Source organism: Desmodus rotundus, chromosome 12, assembly GCF_022682495.2.
Source record: "Desmodus rotundus isolate HL8 chromosome 12, HLdesRot8A.1, whole genome shotgun sequence".
NCBI lineage: Eukaryota > Metazoa > Chordata > Mammalia > Chiroptera > Phyllostomidae > Desmodus > Desmodus rotundus.
This window is the reverse complement of record NC_071398.1, coordinates 39,739,366-39,758,486: the sequence shown is the minus strand read 5'-3', so window position 1 is coordinate 39,758,486 and position 19,121 is coordinate 39,739,366. Positions and strand designations below refer to the sequence as shown.

The 19,121-nt window shown below is 58.0% G+C and overlaps 3 protein-coding genes across 5 annotated transcripts; 2 read left to right on the top strand and 1 right to left on the bottom strand.

Annotated features, from left to right (window-relative positions):
• Window positions 1-2,743: 2,743 nt before the first annotated feature.
• Window positions 2,744-11,684, top strand: CIC (capicua transcriptional repressor; the record flags this gene model as incomplete). The annotated part of the gene is given in 19 exon segments (XM_053915225.2): window positions 2,744-2,893; window positions 2,979-3,213; window positions 3,294-3,423; window positions 3,520-3,702; window positions 3,785-3,950; window positions 4,736-4,938; window positions 5,034-5,259; window positions 5,684-5,787; window positions 6,002-7,220; window positions 7,303-7,490; window positions 7,926-8,047; window positions 8,149-8,315; window positions 8,419-8,715; window positions 8,806-9,131; window positions 9,383-9,678; window positions 9,784-9,935; window positions 10,013-10,144; window positions 10,436-10,567; window positions 10,664-11,684. Coding segments are annotated over 19 exon segments (4,796 nt in total), but the record flags the coding sequence as incomplete, so codon positions are not given.
• Window positions 11,685-12,497: 813 nt separating this feature from the next.
• Window positions 12,498-15,156, bottom strand: PAFAH1B3 (platelet activating factor acetylhydrolase 1b catalytic subunit 3). Of its 3 annotated transcripts, none has more exons than XM_024577501.4 (6): window positions 15,016-15,156; window positions 14,544-14,634; window positions 14,267-14,356; window positions 13,555-13,671; window positions 13,354-13,476; window positions 12,498-12,823 (listed from the first exon to the last, which is right to left on the bottom strand). In XM_024577501.4, exons 2-6 carry the CDS (start codon window positions 14,616-14,618, stop codon window positions 12,536-12,538), a joined length of 693 nt encoding a protein of 230 aa, XP_024433269.1. In that variant the 5' UTR covers window positions 14,619-14,634; window positions 15,016-15,156; the 3' UTR covers window positions 12,498-12,535. The 3 variants fall into 3 exon arrangements, with proteins under 3 accessions (XP_024433269.1, XP_024433270.1, XP_024433268.1); XM_024577502.4 differs by having other exon boundaries at window positions 12,498-12,687; window positions 12,770-12,823; window positions 14,544-15,153; XM_024577500.4 differs by having other exon boundaries at window positions 14,544-15,153.
• A 202-nt stretch (window positions 15,157-15,358) lies between these two features.
• Window positions 15,359-18,991, top strand: PRR19 (proline rich 19). Its single transcript, XM_024577448.3, has 3 exons — window positions 15,359-15,826; window positions 17,823-18,447; window positions 18,534-18,991. Exons 2-3 carry the CDS (start codon window positions 17,829-17,831, stop codon window positions 18,989-18,991), a joined length of 1,077 nt encoding a protein of 358 aa, XP_024433216.2. The 5' UTR covers window positions 15,359-15,826; window positions 17,823-17,828.
• The last annotated feature ends 130 nt before the right edge of the window (window positions 18,992-19,121 follow it).

The following is a 19,121-nucleotide window of genomic DNA, read 5'->3' as shown; positions in this document are numbered from 1 at the left end:
GCCTGACCCGCGCGCGGCGGCGGCAGCCAATGGGCTCACGCGCGGGGGGCCGGGCTTGCGCGGAAGGCCGCGGGGGAAGCGGGGAAAGGGCGGGGGGAGGCGCGGCGGGGGGAGGGGAGCGCGTAGTAGTGGTGGGGCGGGGAGGCGGCGGCGGTTCGGCGCGGGGCTCGTTCGGAACGCACGCACGCTGGTCCGTTTGTCTGTCCGAGGCCGGAGGTCGACCCAACGCTGAGCCGTGGGCCGGGGGCCCGGAAAGGCGGGGCGGCGGTTCTGGCAGCCGGGGCGCGCGGGGCTAGAGCCGTTACCCGCCGGAGCTGCGAGGGAGGGAGAGAGCAAGCAAGCCAAGGAGCGGGGAAAGGGAGGGGGCCGCGCACGCGCACCCGCGCCCCGCCCCGCCGGGCTCGGTGCTCGAGGAGGGAAAGGGAGGGGGCGGCGCCGATGGCCCCGGTGCCGCGCGCCCCGTGACGGCCCCCGCGCGCGCCGGGGGGCGGGGCGGGGCCGGAGCGCTCTGACCTCCCCCGCCCCCCGGCTGGCGGGAGGCAGTTGGCGTTGTGCGCAGGCGCTCCCGGCGGAGACCCCCGCGTGGGGAGGCCGGAGGGGGGGCGGCCTGGGGGGGGGGCATGCGGCGGCGGCCTCCAGCTGCCCCTGGGCCGGAACGGCGGCGGGCGGAGCGGCGGCGGCCGCTGAGGAGGCGCGAGCCCCGGCCGGGCCCCCCGGCGCCAGACCATGTACTCAGCCCACAGGCCCCTGGTGCCCGCGTCCAGCGCGGCCTCCCGTGGCCTCGGAATGTTCGGTCAGTAGTTCTTGGGTCCTGGGACTGTAGGGGTCAAGGTGTCGGGGTGTTAAGTGCAGAGCGACGGTGATGGGCATGCAGTAGGAGAATGGTAGAGACCGAGTAAAGGGGTAACGGGAAAGTTACTGAGCTCTGCTGTAGTGGTTAGTGACGGCAGGTGGGAGTGTAGCAAAGTGATGGGAGTGGGGGAATAGCTGGGGCAGCCGTGGTGTTTAGGTGATGGAGTGAAACAGGTCTGTTGTTATTGGGGGTGAGGGTTGCAGAGTAACCCTCTGCAGGGCTTGGGAGCATGGATTAGAACTGGAGCAGTCTGAGACCTGCTGGAGACTAGACAGAGGGAAGGGGTTGTGACTGGGTGGTGTAGGGATAGGATAGGGCTTGGGAAGTGAGTGAGGCACTGTTTGCTTAGAACAGTTTTGGGCTGGAGTGGTGAGCTTTGCAGAGAGAGAGTCAGAGACCCAAAGACTCTGGAGGATAGTGCATTTGGCGGGGAGTTCAGGAGGGGCAGGACCACAGGACTGTTCCCCCATTGTCTGCTGGGCCCCTTCTCCACCCAGCAGATGAAGAGGTCCTGGTAAGAAATATCTTTGTGAAGAGAGGGACAGGTTCAGATCCCTGGGGGCTGTTATGGGGTTGGAGGGCCTAGAAGGCTTTTGTGTCCCCAGGGGTAGCGGATAGGGTCTGCATAGTGTCTTGAGTAGCTTTCAGTGCTGACCTCCTTGTTCCTCTCCTGTTGCCTTGATGTATATTTTTTCTTTTGTCAGCTCTTCGCAGAATTAGGTCTTGAGGCCAGTGCCTCACTGAGGGTTCCCTTAGTCAAGGCTTCTGTAGGCATGGGTGGTCACTCCAGGTTAGAGTGGTCTGGGTCAGGGGGAGGCCTGGAATGATGGAGACCAGGGCTAGGGCGTTCCCCTTCTCCCTTTATCATCTTCCCCTAACAGGGGCCTCTGCTGCTGGTTCCACTTCCCCCAGGGAGCCAGCAGTGAGAGGGAAGCCCACTCCTAGTCTCCGCCTGCCCCAGGAGTCAAGCCAGTTACCCAGCTCCTGGGGCTGAAGGTGGGACCTTTGGGACTGGCCCCTGGTGAGGGAAGTGTCTTCCTGTGTATATTCTCAAGGAAACACCTGGCACTCTTGCTTTCCCTGGGCAGAGACTTGTAACAGTTCTCTCATCTGCCTCATTGTCTGTGCCTTTTCTTCCAAGGAGTTTACCACACCCTCTTCTCTTTCTGGGCTTGGGGGCTGGGCCATGCTCTAAAGATGAGCTTAGGGTTTTAGAGGGAGGGAGGGTGGGAGGTCTCTTTACAGGCAGTAGATTCTCTTTGGGGGTAAGGGGAAAGCTGTTGTAGCCACCTGTGCCCAGCCCGGAAAGGGCAGGGCAGGTCTGGCTCCCTGGGGCCTGTGTTAGGGGGAGAGAGGCAGAGAGATAGACTCAAGACCCTATGCCCTATTGGTAATGGAGGGAAGAGAAGAGAGGAGACAGGGCCATCTGCCCCAGGAAAGAGAAAGGGAGTGTGAGGCCAAGGTAAGAGGCTATGTCAGATGGCAGCATGGGTGATGGCAACATGCCATGGCTCGGGGAGGGTCTCCAGGCTTACTGAGGTCTTAGGGCCTTAGAAGTGTAGAATGGCAGTCTGTCGTGGCCTGGTTTGTGACAGGAGCCGGTCAGTCATTCCTCTGGCTTGGTCCCTGGTGGAAGTCAGGGAGGGAGTGAGGAGTGAGGACTCTTTCCCTTCCCTGCTTCTGTTTTCAGTTTTAGAAACCTTAGAAACCTTTCAGGCAGGAGTTTTTTTTCTGAGTGATGTTGCATGCATGATGTCAAGAGATTCAGGGCTAGGAGAAAGGGGGTGTATATGAGAGGTGGAGCTTCCTTGTCCAGGGTGGAAAAAGGCTTGGGCTGAGGGTCAAGGCCAAGCTTTCCTGCTGCAGAGCTCATCTGGCTCCTTCCCACAGTGTGGACGAATGTGGAACCTCGCTCTGTCGCCGTGTTCCCCTGGCACTCCTTAGTCCCCTTCCTGGCCCCCAGCCAGCCAGACCCTTCCGTGCAGCCAAGTGAGGCCCAGCAACCTGCCAGCCACCCAGTGGCCTCCAACCAGAGCAAAGGTGAGGGGGTGGGGGGCTGTGGGAAGGCATGGGAAATGGTGTTGAGGGGGCCCATGAGTTCTCTGATCTGCCTCTCTGTCCCCAGAACCTGCTGAGTCGGCGGCTGTTGCTCATGAGCAGCCACCAGGTGGGACAGGGAATGTTGACCCTGGGCGGCCCCCTGGAGCCACATGCCCTGAGAGCCCAGGGCCTGGACCCCCCCACACTTTGGGGGGGGTGGAACCTGGAAAGGGGCCCCCTCCCGCCACTGAGGAGGAAGCCCCTGGCCCTCCAGGAGAACCCCGGCTGGACAGTGAGACGGAGAGTGACCATGATGATGCGTGAGTGCCTCGAGGCCTGGGCTGGAGGGGCGGCCTGGCCAGAGACATGGCCCTCACTATCCTTGCCGCTCCCACCACAGCTTCCTCTCCATCATGTCTCCTGAGATCCAGTTGCCTCTGCCACCTGGAAAACGCCGGACCCAGTCCCTTAGTGCCCTGCCCAAGGAACGAGACTCTTCTTCAGAGAAGGATGGACGCAGCCCGAACAAGGTGCCTTGTCCCTACCTGTCTCCAGCTCACCTTGTGGCTGTCCAAGTCTGTTTCCTTAGTTCTAACTATTGTACTTGGGTCTCTTATCTGATCTAGCGGGAGAAGGATCATATCCGGCGGCCTATGAATGCCTTCATGATCTTCAGCAAGAGGCACCGGGCCCTGGTCCACCAGCGTCACCCCAATCAGGACAACAGGACCGTCAGCAAGATTCTGGGCGAGTGGTGGTATGCCCTAGGGCCCAAGGAGAAACAGAAGTACCATGACCTGGCCTTCCAGGTAATACCTCCTCTTCTTGGCTTCTCCCCAGCTTCCTCCAATGGGTGGGTGAGTGAAGGGTCTCCCTGTCCTCTCCTGCCAGGTGAAAGAGGCCCACTTTAAGGCCCACCCAGACTGGAAGTGGTGCAACAAGGACCGGAAGAAGTCCAGCTCAGAGGCCAAGCCCACGAGCCTGGGGCTGGCAGGAGGGCACAAGGAGACTCGGGAGCGGAGCATGTCGGAGACGGGTACTGCTGCTGCCCCTGGAGGTTAGTCAGCTCCTTGGCTTTCTTGCCCTGCCACCTCCCTCCCTGAGAGCCTCTGGTACTCTCTTGCTTGCTCACTCCCACCCCCAGAAGCTCCTCTGTCCAGTCACTTTCCGTTGAGGACCCTTACCTGCACTTGTCTCATGTGAAAGATCCAGGAAAGTCCAGACAGAAAAAATTTACAAACAGCAATCTCATTATCAACTGCCACTTACTGAGCGTTCACTACACACCAGGCACCAAAGAGAGTATAATCTCTAGGACTCAAAACCATACCCCATTTTTCAGACGGGGAAACTGAGACTCAGAGAGGCAAAGCCACTTGCTTGAAGTCACAGGAAACAGTAACTGGCAGAGCCAGAAGTTAAAGCCCTGCTTGGCTGGCTCCCAAGGCCACAATTGGAGGCCCCTCACTGCTGCTTCAACTGACTGCAGATGTCAGGTGTGCCTGGTGCTGTGCTGAGGAGCTTTTCTGGAGCAGTCTTGTGGGTCTGGGCCTAGGCAACTCTGAGGGCAGGCATGCAGTGTGGGAGCAGACCAATAGTTATTCGCTTGCCAGTGCCACACAAACCTGTCTCCAGGCTTTCTTACTCTCAGAAGGGCTGCCCTCTGGGCTCCAGAGGGCAGGAACCAATGAGAACGAGATGCTGGGCTTGTGAGTGGCATCTCTTTTCTGCTTGGTGGCCCAGGATTTCCAGCCTGCTTTTGCCCAGTACCTAGAAACACCGTTCAGGTGCTGGTAAGAGGCTTCTTGACTCTGCAGCACATCTCCCCTTTCCACTCTACAGTGTCCTCTGAGCTTCTGTCTGTCGCAGCCCAGACACTCTTGAGCTCGGACCCCAAGGCTCCAGGGAGCAGCTCTTGTGGGGCTGAACGTCTGCACACAGTTGGGGGACCTGGTTCGGCCCGGCCCCGAGCCTTCTCCCACAGTGGGGTCCACAGCCTGGATGGTGGAGAAGTAGACAGCCAGGCACTGCAGGAACTGACCCAGGTCTGGGGTGCAGGCCATGGGAGTGAGGGAGATGGGCAGGGAGGGCTGCCCAAGGTAACAGCCCCAGCTGAACTCTCCCTGCATTTGCCCTGCAGATGGTGTCTGGCCCTGCGTCCTACTCTGGTCCAAAGCCTTCTGCACAATTTGGGGCTCCAGGCCCCTTTGCGGCTCCCGGAGAGGGAGGTGCCCTGGCGGCCAGTGGGCGGCCTCCCTTGCTGCCCACTCGAGCCTCTCGTTCCCAGCGTGCAGCCAGTGAGGACATGACCAGTGATGAGGAACGCATGGTCATCTGTGAGGAGGAAGGAGATGATGATGTCATTGGTGAGCAGTGGCAGGGGCCCAGATTCCTGCCCAGGGGCAGCAGGCTTAGGTTTGGATGGTGGGCACAAATTGCATCCAGACCCTCATGCCCCTTTCTTTCCTTCTCTTTCCTATTTGTCCATGATTGCAGGCATGTTTAGTTTAGGCACTTCTGGGTAAGCCCAGCCCTGCCCTTGGGAAGCCCCTGTCTAAGACAGGCAGCCAGGAGGATCCGGGCATGGGTAGGCCATGGGCACAGTGTTAGGTGCTATTACTTGCATGCTTGGGTAGGTGGGCACACCCTAGGCTGAGGAACTACGTTTCTGGACAGGACTCACTGCCAGCTTGGGGCAGAGCTGAGGTCAGAAGCAAGGCCAGCTTCCAGACTGCCCTTCCTGCTGTATACTCAGTCCTTTTGACAACACTGTTCCCTCTGCTCCCTCAGCTGATGATGGCTTCGGTACCACTGACATTGACCTCAAGTGCAAGGAGCGGGTAACTGACAGCGAGAGTGGAGACAGCTCTGGGGAAGACCCAGAGGGCAGCAAGGTGAGAGCTTGGGACTTGGTGCTTGCTGGTTCCACTCAGCTGCAGGAGTGAGGATATCTTGGCCTGTGTGCTGACAGAGGGCCTGGGGAGGGAAGCTCTTGGCCCCGTGGGGAATTGTGTCACAGTCTGGATGAGTTGAAGCCTTTCGATGGCCAGGCTGGGTTTGGGTGTCCAGGCTCCCTGACACGGTTATGTCTCTTCTCCTTTTACCCAGAGCTATGGCAGGAAGGTGTTCTCACCTGTGATCCGTTCTTCCTTTACCCACTGCCGTCCATCGCTGGACCCTGAGCCCCCAGGGCCCTCGGATCCACCTGCAGCCTTCGGCAAAGGCTATGGGCCTACCCCATCTTCCTCATCCTCGCCTGCATCCTCCTCAGCAGCCACCTCCTTCTCATTGGGCTCAGGGACCTTCAAGGCCCAGGAGTCAGGTCAGGGCAGCACAGCAGGCCCACTACGGCCCCCACCCCCTGGGGGCCCAGCGACACCTTCCAAGGCCACCCGCTTCCTCCCAACGGATCCTACCACCTTCCGGCGCAAGAGGCCTGAAAGTGTGGGGGGCCTAGAGCCACCTGGCACCTCAGTTATTTCAGCACCTCCCGGAGGGGGAGGAAGTGTCCTGCAGACACTGGTCCTGCCTCCAAACAAGGAGGAAAGGGAGGGCAGCGGAGCCCGCATGCCCTCGGCCCCAGCCCCATCGCTGGCCTATGGGGCCCCAACAGTTCCCCTGTCCCGCCCAGCTGCCACCATGGTCACCAACGTGGTGCGGCCTGTCAGCAGCACTCCTGTGCCCATCGCTTCTAAGCCCTTCCCCACCTCTGGCCGGGTGGAAGCTTCTCCAAATGACACAGCAGGTGCCAGGACTGAAACCATCACTGGGTCCCGGGCACCTGGGGGCTCTCCACTGGGTGTCAGTTTAGTGTATTCGGACAAGAAGTCAGCAACAGCCACCTCACCAGCCCCACATCTGGTGGCTGGGCCCCTACTGGGCACTGTGGGGAAGGCTCCTGCCACTGTCACCAACCTGTTGGTGGGCACCCCAGGCTATGGGGCCCCTGCACCTCCTGCTGTCCAGTTCATTGCCCAGGGAGCCCCTGGCAGTGGGGCCACTACAGGCTCAGGAGCAGGTGCTGGGAGTGGCCCTAATGGGCCAGTGCCCCTGGGTATTCTTCAGCCGAGTGCCCTGGGCAAGGCTGGGGGAATCACTCAGGTGCAGTACATCCTGCCCACGCTGCCCCAGCAGCTTCAAGTGGCGCCTGCCCCAGCACCAGCCCCTGGGACCAAGGCAGCGGCTCCCAGCGGCCCAGCACCCACCACCAGCATCCGTTTCACCCTCCCACCGGGCACCTCCACCAACGGCAAAGTCCTGGCTGCCACTGCACCCACTCCTGGCATCCCCATCCTGCAGTCCGTACCCTCTGCCCCGCCCCCCAAAGGTGAGGCCTGGGCTGGGCAGCCCAAGTAGCGGGGCCACAGACTTGTTCGGCTCCCTTTAATCTCCTGTCTTGCCTCTTGCAGCCCAGTCGGTTTCTCCTGTGCAGGCCCCGCCCCCGGGTGGCTCAGCCCAGCTGTTACCTGGGAAAGTGCTAGTGCCTCTGGCCACCCCTAGCATGTCAGTACGTGGTGGAGGGGCTGGTCAGCCGCTGCCCTTGGTGAGCCCCCCTTTCTCAGTACCTGTGCAGAATGGCGCCCAGCCACCCAGCAAGGTAAGGGCATCCTGTCCCTCATTTCTGTCCTCCTTGGTATTGGTGTCCATGTCCTGGGGCTTCTGTCTGCCTTTCCTTTGGTCTCTTTTTTCCTCTCTTACCTGTCTTTGGGAGTGTCTTGCCATCTCCTCAACGTCTCTGTGCATCTTCATTCTGGCCTCGGTGTCTGTAACTTGTCCCTTTTCTGTGTCCCTACCTTTTTTCCCCAGATGTAACAAAATATATATATATTTTTTAAAACTTTTATTGGTTTTTAATTTTTTGTATTCTTTATTTTTATTTTTTCCCTGTCTCTTGCTGTCTTCCTTTCCTTGTTCCAATCCCAAGTTTTGTGCTCTTTGTCTTGGTGGAGACCCACCTTCCTAGGCCTTGGTCCTCCCCCGCCCCACTCTGGGTCCTCCACTCACTGCAGCTCGTGGGTGCTCTTGCCCACAGATCATCCAGCTGACTCCGGTGCCTGTGAGCACACCCAGCAGCCTGGTGCCCCCTCTCAGTCCAGCCACGATCTCTGGTCCCACTTCGCAGCCTCAGAAGGTCCTGCTGCCCTCTTCCACCAGGTAATGGGAGTCGAGCCCTCACCCAGAGGCAGGGGGAGGGGGGTGCGGGGCGGGACCAGGCCAACCTGCTTCACTCTTTCCCCCTTCCTTCTTGGTGGCAGAATTACCTATGTGCAGTCAGCGGGCGGGCATGCGCTGCCTCTAGGCACCAGCTCAGCATCCAGCCAGGCTGGAACGGTCACCTCATATGGGCCCACGAGCTCGGTAGCTCTAGGCTTCACCTCGCTAGGGCCCAGTGGCCCTGCCTTCGTGCAGCCGCTGCTTTCAGGTGAGGGGCAACCTGGCAGGCAGTGCTGGGGATCCAGGATGGGGCCGAGGCAGTTTAGGCTCTAGCTCAGGCTCCTGCCTGTTCTCTGTTTTCCTCTCTGCAGGCCAGACACCACTGTTGGCTCCTAGCCAGGTGGGCGTGTCACCTGTGCCCAGCCCTCAGCTGCCTCCCACCTGTGCTGCCCCTGGAGCTCCCGTCATCACAGCATTTTACCCTGGCAGCCCAGTACCCACCTCGTCAGCACCCCTGGCCCAGCCATCCCAGGCCACCCCAGGCCTGGTCTACACTGTGGCCACCAGCACCACCCCACCTACTGCTCCTATCCTGCCCAAGGGCCCACCGGCTCCTCCCACTGCCACTGCCACTGCCACCCCTACTAGCCCTTTCCCTAGCTCCACAGGTGGGTATTGGGCCAACCCAGGGTAGGGTAAGTTGGGGGACCCAGGGAATGGGTCGGACCTGGCTCAGCAAATGCTCTTCTCCCCACCAGCAGGCTCCATGACTTACAGCTTAGTGGCCCCCAAGGCCCAGAGGCCCACCCCCAAAGCCCCCCAGAAAGTGAAGGCAGCCATCGCCAGCATTCCTGTGGGCTCCTTTGAGGCAGGTGCTCCTGGGCGGCCTGGCCCTGCACCCCGGCAGCCCTTGGAGCCTGGCTCAGCTCGTGAGCCTGCTGCCCCGGAGTCTGACCTTGAGGGACAGCCTACAACGCCAGCTCCTCCACCTCCCCCAGAGACGTGGGCTCCCACTGCCAGGAGCAGCCCCCCACCACCCCCACCTGCTGAGGAACGGACCAGCACCAAGGGCCCTGAGACCATGGTGAGTGCCCAACAGGCCTAGAGACTCCCGTTGCTGCTGGGCTCTGTCCCTTAGCCCACTGTTCGCCTTCTTGCCCTGCTTTCTTCCCTGCATGCATGTCTGAGCCATACCCTTATCCCTCCTGCCTTAACAGTGCCTGGGCCTTTTCCAAGACTGTATCGGGCAATCAGCCGCCATCTCTTTGTGTTTCTGGGTTTGCCTCAGCAATTCTGAACCTAGTGTTCTCTATCTCCTTGCCATTCTCACCCCAGGCCAGCAAATTCCCCAGCTCGGCTTCAGATTGGCGCGTCCCTGGGCTGAGCCTGGAGAGTCGCGGGGAACCTCCCACCCCTCCCAGCCCAGCTCCAGCCCCGGCTCCAGCCCCGGTCCCAGCCCCAGCCCCAGCCCCAACCCCAGCCCCAGCTCCTGGTAACAGCAGTGGCAACAGTGAGAGCAATAGTGGCAGGGCAGCCGGAGACACCCCTGAGCGCAAGGAGGTGGCTGGTACCGGCAAGAAGGTGAAGGTGCGGCCCCCGCCCCTGAAGAAGACCTTTGACTCTGTGGACAAGTGAGCATGGATGGGCTGAGGGCTGTGTTGTGGTCTATGGGGTTGGTGGGAGAGAGGGTGGCTGCAAGCTGGGCAGGGGAGGTGACCCTGACTGCTCTCCAGCAGGGTCCTGTCAGAAGTAGACTTCGAAGAACGCTTTGCTGAGCTACCTGAGTTTCGGCCTGAGGAGGTATTGCCTTCGCCCACCCTGCAGTCTCTGGCCACTTCGCCCAGGGCCATCTTGGGCTCCTATCGTAAGAAAAGGAAGAACTCCACTGGTAGGCAAGGGGGGTCCCCAAGGGTAGGTGGGGAACAGACTGGGGCTGCCTCCCCTTATCCTCCTTCTTTTGACCAGACCTGGACTCGGCCCCTGAGGACCCCACCTCACCCAAGCGCAAGATGAGGAGACGCTCCAGCTGCAGCTCGGAGCCCAATACTCCCAAGAGTGCCAAGTGCGAGGGGGACATCTTCACCTTTGACCGCACAGGTGCTGGTGCCTAGCGAGTAGACCTGTGGGGAACCCAGGGCCTGCAAGGGGGTGGGATCTCAGGAATAGGGTAGAGGTGGGTGTCACTGAGAAAACAGCAGGTCAAGGGTGGGCTCTAGAGTCCAACAGGCCCTTAAGCTGCCACATGACCTTGGGCAGGTCCCCTCTTTGAACCATGCTGTGAAATTGAATTCAGTGAGAGCTGCTGGGTAGATACTCAGACAGTGGTGTGGGTATGGGATGGCCAGGCGTCTGCAGTAGCCTTCATCGTGCTCCCTGCCCTGTTTCCAGGTACAGAAGCTGAGGATGTGCTTGGGGAGCTGGAATACGAGAAAGTGCCATATTCATCACTGCGGCGTACCCTGGATCAGCGCCGGGCCCTGGTCATGCAGCTCTTCCAGGACCATGGCTTCTTCCCATCAGGTGAGCATGTCTTGGAGTCTTGGGGGGCATGTGGAGAGGATCTGCCTGCTTGTCTCATCCTCCCTTCCCCAACCCCCACCATTCTTCTGTCCCCAGCCCAGGCCACAGCAGCCTTCCAGGCCCGCTACGCGGACATCTTCCCCTCCAAGGTCTGTCTGCAGTTGAAGATCCGTGAGGTGCGGCAGAAGATCATGCAGGCGGCCACTCCCACAGAGCAGCCCCCTGGAACTGAGGCCCCCCTTCCCGGACCGCCCCCCACCGGCACCACTGCTGTCCCTGTTCCTACTCCCAGTCCTGTTGGGGGCCCTGATGCCACCTCACCTGGCTCGGACTCTGGCTCGGCCCAGGCTGCCCCACCACTGCCTCTGCCCCCAGAGCCAGGGCCAGGACAACCTGCCTGGGAGGGCCCCTCCCAGCCCTCACCCCCACCCTCTGGTCCCTCCACAACTGCCACAGGCAGGTGAGGGGCCCTTGAGAAGATCCCAGGAACCACAGTACCCCCCCTCAGGAATGGACAATACATAGGTGGCAGGAATGGGGGGGGCAGGATGGTTACCTCCTCCCCAATAAAGCCATTTCGTCCTTTCTAGCTTGGGGCAGAATGAGGCCTCGTCCTCTGTGTGTCCCCATTCCCCTACAGCTCCCTCCCAGTAATGGGGGGAAGCTGAGGGAAAGCAGGGGCACAGTCTCCCTCCATTGAGCTCCTGTACATAATAACCTGGAGTGTGTTACCTTCAGATCTTTTCACTTGTACTTTATGCAAAATGGCTCATGTGAGGGCTGCAAGCAGAGAGAAGTGAGGGCCTTGGGCCAGAGGGAGGAGCCTGTGGAGTAGGGGGAGTTCATGTACCCCTTTTTTCCCCAGAGGGGCTGGACTCAGGTTAGTTTGGGGGTGGGGGCTCCTGCACTTTGCCACAGGCATGGGGAGGGTTCTCTTCCCTACCCCTCTGCCCTCCCAACTTGGGTTGTACTTTCTAAGAAGGTGATTCCCCCTACCCTTGTCCCCGTCCCCAGAACAAAACATGTTGATCATGTGCAATATTTCTTACTGTGCCGAGAAGCCACAATGACCGCAATTAAAGCTGTTTAACACATTTGTGTGGCTGCCCACTCAAAAGGGAGAAGGGGTGTTGGTTGTGCCAGTCATGTCCCCAAATGGCCATGGTGGTATATACTTTTCCCCCAGGGAGGTGAGGGGAGTAATGCCAGGACCACCCCTCCCAACGGCAGAGGGACACCCGTAATCTGTCCCTGACCCAGTGTGGGCCCAACAGCCTGTAGGCCTGCTGCTCATGGAGTTGTGATGCTGGCTCTGCCTCTCTCAGCCATCCAACATTCACGGGCTTGGGGAATGCTCCAAAGTCCTAGTTGGACCTGAGATTTCTGTCCAGAGGTGGCACTGTTCCAAGTACTGTGCTGTCCTGAGTGACCCCTGCTGCCCCCACATGGCTTGAGTCAGAACTGCAGCCATGCCAGGAACCTCTCCTGTGTTTACACCCCTTTGGGCCAGTGAATAGTACCCATTTGAGAGAGATCTGTACCCTGTGTGGAGGGATGACTGCTGGGGGTGGGAACGTCAGGAATCTTCCACAGGAAGTGGCATCTAAGCTAGGTGTAGAGTACCAGCCAGGGGAGTAGCAAACACTGGAGGACTACTTTGGGTGAGCTTTGACTGTTAGGCCACTATGTTCCTGGAATTCTCTTGACGTTGATCCTGTAGGGTAGTGATGGCAAACTGGTTTCACCTAGTGTTACTGATTGGTAGTGCCTGCCTGGAGCACTGTTGTGCTAGAAATCTGCCTTACTCTACGAGAACCAGGGTTCCTCAATAGATGGATGACCCTGTAGAATTGCAGGGTCACAGAGATCAGGTCTGAGGCTTAGCTACTTAGATAGGCATGGCCACTAAGCAGAAAATAGGACAGGAGACTGAAGAACAAGAATTTAATGTTGCAGAAAAGCGGATGCTTAGAGTATGGGCTCTGGCAGAGGGACACCCTGACCCTGGTCTTGGGCCAGCAGGCGCAGAAGCAGGGAGTGCAGAGTCCGGCAGACAGGTGTGTAACCCAGGCGGCTCAGGTGCAGGTAATCATACATGTCATGGTGGCTTATGGTACCATCTGAGTGCACAAACCCAGGGTCAGCATCCAGGAAGTGGGCCCGTGGATGGCCAGCCAACGCTGCCCGTACCAGCTCATTCACCTGTTGGTTTTTCTCACGAAGTGGGTTAGGGTGCTGGCCCCTCGGAAGCAGGCCCTGAGGAGGGGCACCAAGAGTTGTGAGGAGATGTCCTATCAGCATCTGGGTCCTACCAGCATCTCTGTGCCAAACTTCAACCCCCATCATGAAGTCCCCAGCTGAATGCATTAGGGATGGCAAACGGGGATCGGAAGGTTAATTCCCGATCCCTTGTCTGAGACCCCACTCAGCGACGACAGCCTTGTAAAAATGTTGACAAAAAAGGCAAGGGGTCAGTCCCTCTATCAGGAGGAAAAATGCCAGCTAGAAGTGATGTAGCATAGGTAGATTCACCCCAGGAATACCTGACATATTCTGAATCTTGACACCCCAGAATCTCCAGTGCTGCCCTGGGCAAAGGGACCTAACTGGTGCCTGAACATGTCCTTATTCACAGCTGCTGTGATGGATGTAGTGAGGTTCAATATGAAATTTTGTTTGAAAGCCACTGCTCTGTGCCAAACTGCCCAGAACCATGCCAGCTGTGGCTACACCTGAGGGGGTCCCAGAACACCGCCATCCTTCCTTTCCCGCTCTCCCACTCTCACCAGCACCACGACCCGGGCCTGGGGCTGCCGCTGGTTCACCAGCTGCACGATGGCCTTGATGCCGCCAGCCACCTGCTCTGCTGTGTGTCCGTGGTTGTTGGTACCCACCCAGACCACTACAATCTGTGGAAAGAGAGGCATGGAACAGTGGTGAGGGCGCAGGCTAAGGGGGCTCTAGCTGCTCACCGAAGCCCTGCTCACCTTAGGCCGGATGTGTTCCAGTTCCCCATTCTCTAGCCGCCACAGCACATGCTGTGTGCCATCACCCCCAATGCCAAAGTTAAGTGCATGCAGAGGAGAGAAGAGCTCCCGCCAGATCTGTGGGCAAGAAGTGTGGGCACAGGGGCATTGTCAGCATGGATCGCTACTCTGGGTCCAAACGCTAACCAAATGTCATTATGGAAGAGTCTCTCTTCATGGAAGCCATCTGATTAAATCTCACCTAGAGCAAACCCCAGTATGGCCAAACCTCACTTTATGCAAACCCATTATACTGTAGGAACTCCAGTGGAGAGACTCACTTTGTGGAAACCATTCTGCTTGAGGCATGCATTGAAACAATAGTTAAATCTTACCTTGAGGAAAGCCATTTGGGTTTAATCTTGCTTGGTGAAGTGAAGAAGAGCTATTGCAGTTAAAATCCATTAAGCAAACAATAAAGAGCCTCACCTTAGGCAATCTTGCAGGAAAGCTTCATTTTAAGTCTCACTACACGACCCCAGCCTGACAAAGCCAGGACATGAACTTCCCACTTCCCTCTCGGTAGAATGTTGTCCTTACACTGAAATTCTGGGTGCTGGGTGCTACCTGAGGCTATTTCAGGTACCCCATATTCCGCCTGGCCTGAGGTCTGGTCCAGGCGTGTCAGTGAGGGCAGGCCTGGGTGGGGCAGGAGGAGGGAGATGGGCCTCACCTCGCACTGGTGCATTAGTTGGACCAAAGAGTCCCCGATGAAGACGACTTCGGGTTCTTTATCTTTGCTGTCAGCCACGAACCGATGGTGCTTCAGGGATGAATAAGGGAGAGTTATGGCACTCTCGCTCCCGGGCCCGCCCGGCCCTGCTTCCTTAGGCAGTACCATTGTAACTGCTCTCAGTTTCCCAATCAGGTAGTAAGAGCCGCGCGAACCAGCTGAACTGATCCCCGGCCCCAACCCCCGACCCCTTATTATCACGGGCAGGGTTGCTCACCAGGGACATCCAGCGTCCGTCGCCCTGAACGTCCTGCACCGGCGTGGGCTTGCTGGCTGGGTTCTCTCCGCTCATGTTGGAGTCGTAGTTTCTGCAGGATGAGTGAACGAGTTTGGCTACAGACTACTCCCGGAGGAGGTGCCTCCGTCACGCCCACCCCTACCCCTCCAGGCAACAATGGAGGGCCCAGACGCTAGCACTCCAGCGGCGGATGAAGGCCGAGCCCGAGCACCGCCTCCTCTCCTGGGGCGGAAATCTTCATTTAGGAGGGGAGATGGATCGAGAACTTGCTTCCCCTACGGCTGCCTCGCAGTGAGCTCGTCCGGCGCTTCCCGCCCGAGAGCTTTTCCACTCAGTGGCTGCGGCTACAGTACCCCTGCACCTGGGGAAAGGGGAAGGCGAGACCAACCGGCATCCACGGGAGGAGGCGGGAGAAACCACCCTACCGGCATCACGGGGAGGGGCGAAGTACCTGAAAGGCCGAGAGTGGCCGGGAAAAAAGAAAATCTAGCACCCTGCCTGGGGGAAAGAAACCATTTGCTGTAGGACAAGAAGTGTGCGCAAGGGCTCGCGGGCTCTTGCTCTCTCTGTCTTCCCCCCCCACCCCGCCTCCTCCCCCTCTCCCTCTCTTTCTCCCTGTCTCTGTCTCTTTCTCTCTCTCCCTCCCTCCCACTCCGCGTGCGCGCGTGTGTGTGTTCGTGTTCCGCCCCATTCACGTGATGGGGGTGGAGGGGAGTGAGTGGGTGAGTCCATTCTTGGATCCCTTGAAGGGGTGGCTCGTACGCACCTGGCTTGGAGGAGACGCTCCCATTTTCTACCGTTGAGGGGGAGAGAAAAGGAAAATGGCAAAATGTGAAAATTAGAGGCTCAATTGTAAGGAAACACTCTAAGGCAGCTCCAGGACTTTAGTGAGCCTATCTTCTCATGGGGCTCCCCTATTCAAAAACACCAATTTTGTGGCATAAAATCTAAACTACACGTTTTTGCATTCCAGACATCACAGGCCAGGCAAGGAGGTTAGAAGAAAGTGAAGAAAGAGAAAAGAAATTAGAGACCGTGCAAGGCCCAGGTCCAGCCTGGCAAACCTCCCGCAGCAGCTCATCTTGCAGATCTGTGGCCTCTGCTCTCCTCCCTAAACCCACTGCCAACCAACAACTTCAGCTGGGTGTGTCTGGGCTCTGAAACCTACATCCACAGCCAAGGACACCTAAGGGCGATCCTCCCCCCACCCCATCTTGGTCTCAGATCTCGTCTTCCTAGATCTCCCAGTTCTCGGGGAGCAGGTGTGTGTGTGGGTGGGGGGAGGGCCCACACCCCCTAAACCTCCTGGCCATATTCCCAGATGGGACCTTCCCATCTATTCCTTCCTTCTAGGCAGGTTGATACTGAGATAGAGAAATGAGTCTATTGTTTATGTTTTACTTCAATCCACTTGTCTGGTACAGGGCCTGACTCAGTACCGAGTACTGTGGCTGTTCATAAGTACTTGCTGAATAGATTAAGTATTACATGAATAGATCAGATCCTGGCCTTGTCCCAGTGTGTTGACAGCGCTGAGGGAAGAAGGATCAAGGTTAAGGCAGGAACTGGGGACCTCCGGGGATGAGACAGAGGAGGATTCGATGGCGAGGGGTATCTTAGAAGGAATAGTATCTGAGTCAGGATTTGAAAGATCATGAAAGTTAGCCAAACAATATTACACAGATAATACAGCTCATTGGGGGATGGGGAATACCCTGGCATAGTCTGATTTTTAAAATCTGAGGGGAGCCCTGACTGGGTAGCTCAGTTGGTTGGAATATTGTTCTGGTGCACCAAGGTTGCGGGTTCAATCTCTGGTTCGTGTACATGCCGGATTCAACCAATGAATGCATGGATAGGTAGTACAACAAGTCGATGATTCTCTCTTCCGTTCTCTCTCTCTCTAAAAAATCAATCAGTAATTTTTTTTTTAAGTCTGAGCGGACAAGTGTAGATAGATAAATTCGAGAGGTAGACCGTTCCTGAAGCAAAGCTTAGTGAGAAACAAAGCTTTGAGGCTTTCATTCAGCAAGGACTATTTTAAGTTAGATGTTGTCTCATCTCATACTTAAAGTAACCGTGTGAAGTAGGTACTGTTAGGAATCCCATTTTACAGATTAGGAAACTGAAGCTCTGAGCAGTTACACAATTCTCCAAGTTCATACAGCTCAAATATGCCAGTCTGGATATTTGAACCTAGCCCCAGAGCCTAGCTTTGAATGGTGACCCTATTTCATCTCTACGGATGAAATGTCTGACGACCCGGGCCTGGCTAGCCCATTTCATGCTCCAGACAATCACTCCTCGTATAGACATATAAACCAATCAGATTCAGGAACCAGAAGGCCTCCTCACAGCCCATTGGTGGCTGGGAGGTGCCCAAGCATAAATGGGAGGTTTACGAATGTGAGGCTGAGAGGGGCGGAGCTACAACCAGCGTTCTGGGCCCCTGGCATGTGTCTTGGAGCCTCGCGCCTCTAAAACGCTGAGAAGTCAAAGGGCACAATAAGGGCAGGCGCATGCGCAGGAAGCTCGAGGCCCGGAAGGGCACTAGGCACCTGTAGTGAGCTGTGGGAGTCACCTTGGAAAAGAAGCCCTTGCGCCCCACAGGCAGGTGGGGTCAGCGGGGCTGGGGGGTAGAGGTCGGTTTTGTTGCGGCAGGAGGTGAGGTGCCCCTCCCTCACCCTTACCCCACCAACCGTACCCCCCTTTTCCACCTGAAGAGCTCCACGCTCTTCACATCCTCCACAACCCAACTCTCCCAACCCCCTGACCAGGCCCCAGCCCCCAATAGCTCTGCTGTCGCCCTGTCTGTGTCCTACCGGTTTTTCTCTGTACAGCTACTTCCCTCCGTCTCTCTTGCCTGCCTTTCCTTCTCTATCATCTCACTCTACTTTTTGCGTTCTCCAGTACCTTCTCTACCCCCAGGATTTCTGTTCTGTCCAAAATCCGTTTTTGGTTCTCCAGATCCCTCCAGTCTCATGACCCCTCCTCCACCCCCCCCCATCATTTAGCTATTTCCTCCTGTCCCTGTAACGCTCTCTAGTCCCTGACAAATCTTCCTGTTCACCATGACGCCCTTCATCCCACCCTATCCTCATGATGACTTCCTAGACCAAGCCCTTTCTAGTCTCTCTGCGCCCATTCACTCTCTCTCATCTTGTCTCCCATTTCACCCCAAACCATCTCTTGTCACTACTCACTTTTAGTTCCCTGGCTTATCTGCTTGCTGATGACCACCCTGTCTTTGTATTCCAGGACACCATGGACCCATGGGGACCAGCCCCCCAGCCTTTCCGGAGGACTGAGAAACCTGGTCGGGTCCGTCGTCGAAAGACCAGGAGGGAGCGTAATAAGGCCCTGGTGGGCAGCCGCCGGCCATTGGCCCATCAGGATCCTCTTGTGGCCAGTCGGAATCCACCCATGGACCTCCAGGATCCTGTGGCTTCTACTGCCCCCAAGCTTGTGGTCATAACCCAGGGCCGGCTAAGCCGGGAGCACCGGGGTCTCTTCAGCCATGAGGTGAAATCTCTGGATGTGGCACGGCTGCTCAGCAGTGGATCCTTGGAACCAGGCACCCCCACACTACCCACCAAGCTTTCACCAAGCCCAGGCAGGGCCCGAGGACCAGCCCCACAGTCAACAGGCAAGGAGAACCAGGTGCCTGGAGACTCGGGCCCAGGCCCACCTAGTCCCCCAGAGCTCCCTGGTTTGGGGCAGCTGCTGGGGGAGTTGCAGTGCCAGCTGATTCTGCCACAGGCTTTCCCCAGGAGGAACCTAGTGCAAGAGAACAGGGATGCCATCGTGGGTACCTTACAGGCCTGCCATGGCTGTGTGCCCGACCTTACCCTGGTGCTCCGGGGCTGCCAGCCACCCTTGTCAGGTGAGCCTACCTCCTGCCTCCTCTGCTCCCCTTCCCCTTGTCTGTTTTAGCTCAGCTGTCCCCCACGCTTCTTTCCTTTTTGTCAGGGCTCAAGCTTGGGGACCCTGAGAGACGAAGGATCAATAGCCCTGAGCAGGCCCCAGGGGAAGGAAGGCAGAGGAGGAGACAGGGGACAAAGGAATTCGCCTTTGCCATGCCTCGAACCTCCAGCACTCCCACTACACACAGAGTGAGCCTGCCACCACCGAAAGGTCCTTGGCCACACACATTGCCTTTGTTGTCTTCACCCTCTGCAGTGGCCTGGGGCCCCCCAACAGCCTTTGACCTGCTGAAAAGCATCTGGCTGGTGGCCACACCGTCCCCTCCCCAGCCCTGTGGGGTCAGCACACCTCAGCCCCTGCCTCAGCAGCTGTCCCCATTGTTGCCCCGAAGCTCTGCCCTGGACTGGAGTCCCAGGCTGCCGGTCCCACAGCCCAGCCTCTCCTGGGTGGTAGCCCAGAGCAGCCCAGAGGCCTGGTCCTTTCCACCCATGAGACTGTACTAAGAGGGCTAATGCTGGGCTAGGGGCAGCATTCCCAGTCAATTCAATAAAATACCTTCTTCATTGTCCTCTTGATTTTTAGTGAGTGAGAGCCATTGCACTTAGCCATTTTCAGGAGAGCCATTTCGCTTAG

Bases quoted from the DNA above. Each gene is read 5' to 3' on its own strand.
- PAFAH1B3 (XM_024577501.4), bottom strand. From the start codon at position 14,618: ATGAGCGGAGAGAACCCAGCCAGCAAGCCCACGCCGGTGCAGGACGTT. The intron at 14,357-14,543 runs GTGAGCAACCCT...TCATCCCTGAAG, and splicing joins ACGGACGCTGGATGTCCCTG to CACCATCGGTTCGTGGCTGA. The intron at 13,672-14,266 runs GTGAGGCCCATC...TCTTGCCCACAG, and splicing joins AACTAATGCACCAGTGCGAG to ATCTGGCGGGAGCTCTTCTC.
- PRR19 (XM_024577448.3), top strand. From the start codon at position 17,829: ATGGACCCATGGGGACCAGCCCCCCAGCCTTTCCGGAGGACTGAGAAA. The intron at 18,448-18,533 runs GTGAGCCTACCT...CCTTTTTGTCAG, and splicing joins CTGCCAGCCACCCTTGTCAG to GGCTCAAGCTTGGGGACCCT.